The sequence below is a fragment of the Drosophila novamexicana genome, unplaced genomic scaffold (genome assembly GCF_003285875.2).
Source record: "Drosophila novamexicana strain 15010-1031.04,08,12 unplaced genomic scaffold, DnovRS2.1 tig00001209-arrow-arrow-pilon, whole genome shotgun sequence".
Taxonomy (NCBI): Eukaryota; Metazoa; Arthropoda; class Insecta; order Diptera; family Drosophilidae; genus Drosophila; species Drosophila novamexicana.
This window is the reverse complement of record NW_020824843.1, coordinates 1,097,640-1,100,001: the sequence shown is the minus strand read 5'-3', so window position 1 is coordinate 1,100,001 and position 2,362 is coordinate 1,097,640. Positions and strand designations below refer to the sequence as shown.

The 2,362-nt window shown below is 38.2% G+C and overlaps 1 protein-coding gene across 1 annotated transcript; it reads left to right on the top strand.

The window, feature by feature from the left end:
- The first annotated feature begins 665 nt into the window (after positions 1-665).
- LOC115766570 lies at positions 666-2,162 on the top strand. Its single transcript, XM_030710552.1, has 3 exons — positions 666-815; positions 870-965; positions 1,022-2,162. The coding sequence occupies exons 1-3, from the start codon at positions 779-781 to the stop codon at positions 1,171-1,173; spliced, it is 285 nt and encodes a 94-aa protein (XP_030566412.1). The 5' UTR covers positions 666-778; the 3' UTR covers positions 1,174-2,162.
- Positions 2,163-2,362: the final 200 nt, after the last annotated feature.

The following is a 2,362-nucleotide window of genomic DNA, read 5'->3' as shown; positions in this document are numbered from 1 at the left end:
CTCGAATTTGTTGTACGAAATTCTTTGGGGCGCCGGCAATAATTTCGTCAATGTTATTGTTTGGTTTTCTCTATAAATACGATTTCCAAGTGGATTAGTCTATAACCAACGATATTGATATATGAGCGCAAGTCATGCAATGCGGTAAATGATAAACAGCAACGCCTTCAATAAAAGATACAAACAACTGACGGTTGTGCCGGCAAAATATAGGAGAATGAAAGGTGTAGAGCTTTCGTACGATATGAATACTTAAAATAACGAAACTTTGGTGGCTTTACTTATGATATTTCAACAATATTTAGTTTTACATTCTATGTATATAATATTGCAACAATATTCAAACTTTATATATATTTATATAGTTTATTATTATTCACAAGACAAAAATAAATTATAAGATAATTAAAAATAATTATTTGAGTGGTTCTGTATATGTACGAAGATGGCGTAAAAAGAATTCGATCCAATTTCCATTTGCATATTCATATACGTTTGGGATCTACATCTGATGATTTGCACTTAAATAGCTTACTTATATAATGGCAGAGAACCAGCTGTAAGGTGTTTTTTTTTTTTCTAAAGGCAACATATGTTTCTGATTCTGCCTATATAACTCGCGACATATTGAAGGAGAAGTGCCAGTCTTCATTAGCTGTTTCTAAGCTCAACAAGTTGGCAGTCGGAATCTGACTGGACTTAACAGTGGCCTTAGTCATTTCAAGGTGGTAAGAGGCGGCTCATCTGTCAAATAAAAGCTATAGCTAATCAAACAACAATGTACGATTATGTAAATCTTACAGAAGAAATCAAAGGTTGTAACTATAATCAACATTAAAAAACTGAAAACTTACCTATAAGACTTACAGTTAATACCACAGGCAAGTCTGCCTTGGAAGAACATTCCAAGTACACTTTCATGATTGTCATTGCCACTATCACATGGCTGCTGCTCAGCTGCATAAGTAAGTTATATGCAGAATTATAAAGAGAAGCCCACAAAAATAGAGTCTCATTGCAGGTGCTTTCATTTACTGCTGCAATTACTGGGAGCTGTTTAAACCTTCCTCGAGAAGAGCTGCTACCGACGAGCAGTCGGACCAATCGGAGCAGTCAGAAATGGAGCAACAGAGCATGCTGCTTACACAGGTTAGTGAGGTGAGCAGCACCTGAGGATTGGGATTGTAGCACGAAAGCGCCGGGAAGGTCACAGCAGCGGCAGAACAAAGCAGAAACAAAATAAATAAGCCAGACACTGGCTGAACAAAGCAGAAGGAGTGAGCGATGCAAAGCAGGAGGAAGAGCAGCAGCTGCCGGCGATCAGCTGCAGGAGAGCAATATGGCGGCGTGCAGCTTCCATTTCCGTTTCCGTAAACTTAATTCCACACACACACACACACACAAGCACAGAGTAAAAAATCAGCATGTGCTGCTGTTTTCCTTTCTGTGTTTTCGGCTTTGCGTTTTACACACTGTTTAGTTGTTCATTTTTCATTTCTTCTCGCTTTTTACGCTTTGGCCCAAAAAATATTTTATTACAGCTGCAGCTCCAGTGAAGTGTATATTTTCGGGTTGGTCTTTCGTTCCTTTGCTAGCACTAAAATAGCGTCTTTTATGCAAATTTACAATGCCAGCTGAGAGCGTGGGGGAGCGTGCCGGAGCCAACATGACTTCCGCTACGTAACTGGCTTAATTTGGAGAGTAAAGCGCAGAATAACAAAAATTAAAAGCGACCCGAAAAAAGGTACAAATTCAAGGAAGAGCCACAAGCAGCAAGAAGTTAAAGACATTTTAAGTCTTTTGTGTGAGGTATGAGCTGAGTGAAAGGCTTTAACTCGTTGGGCTCGTTAGAAAATTGTGAAGGGTACTTTTCAATAAATGTGCTCTATTAATATTTAATGCAATGCCAAATTTTCGAATATAATATAGGCTTTTCTGGTGGACATGGTCCATTATCCCTTTTACTTGAGCATGAAAACTTTTTTCACCCTGGACCTGACCAATTATATTATTTTTGTCCCAAAAACATGCCAACACATCAGTACAGGCCGTAAAAGCACATGGCTGCTGGCTATGTTTGTGTTATGCCTGAAAGTTTGAAACTTTTTCTGGCAGCTTTTGTTTAAATTAATAAAACAACAGACAATTTAACGTACTTTGTCGTACAAACAAACTAAAATTAACTAAATTTTCTCAGAGCAACAGCAGCAAAACATTAAGCAAACAGCCGAAAAGTATGCTTTAACTTTGCGCATTAAATAAATTCACACACACACTCTCACAAAAGCTAAGCGAACAAAGGTTGGGAAAAAGAGTGAATGAAGGGACTGAGGAGTGGCACAAACTAGAGAAAGAGCCATAA

Bases quoted from the DNA above. Each gene is read 5' to 3' on its own strand.
- LOC115766570 (XM_030710552.1), top strand. From the start codon at position 779: ATGTACGATTATGTAAATCTTACAGAAGAAATCAAAG. The intron at 816-869 runs GTTGTAACTATA...TAAGACTTACAG, and splicing joins TCTTACAGAAGAAATCAAAG to TTAATACCACAGGCAAGTCT. The intron at 966-1,021 runs GTAAGTTATATG...GTCTCATTGCAG, and splicing joins GCTGCTGCTCAGCTGCATAA to GTGCTTTCATTTACTGCTGC.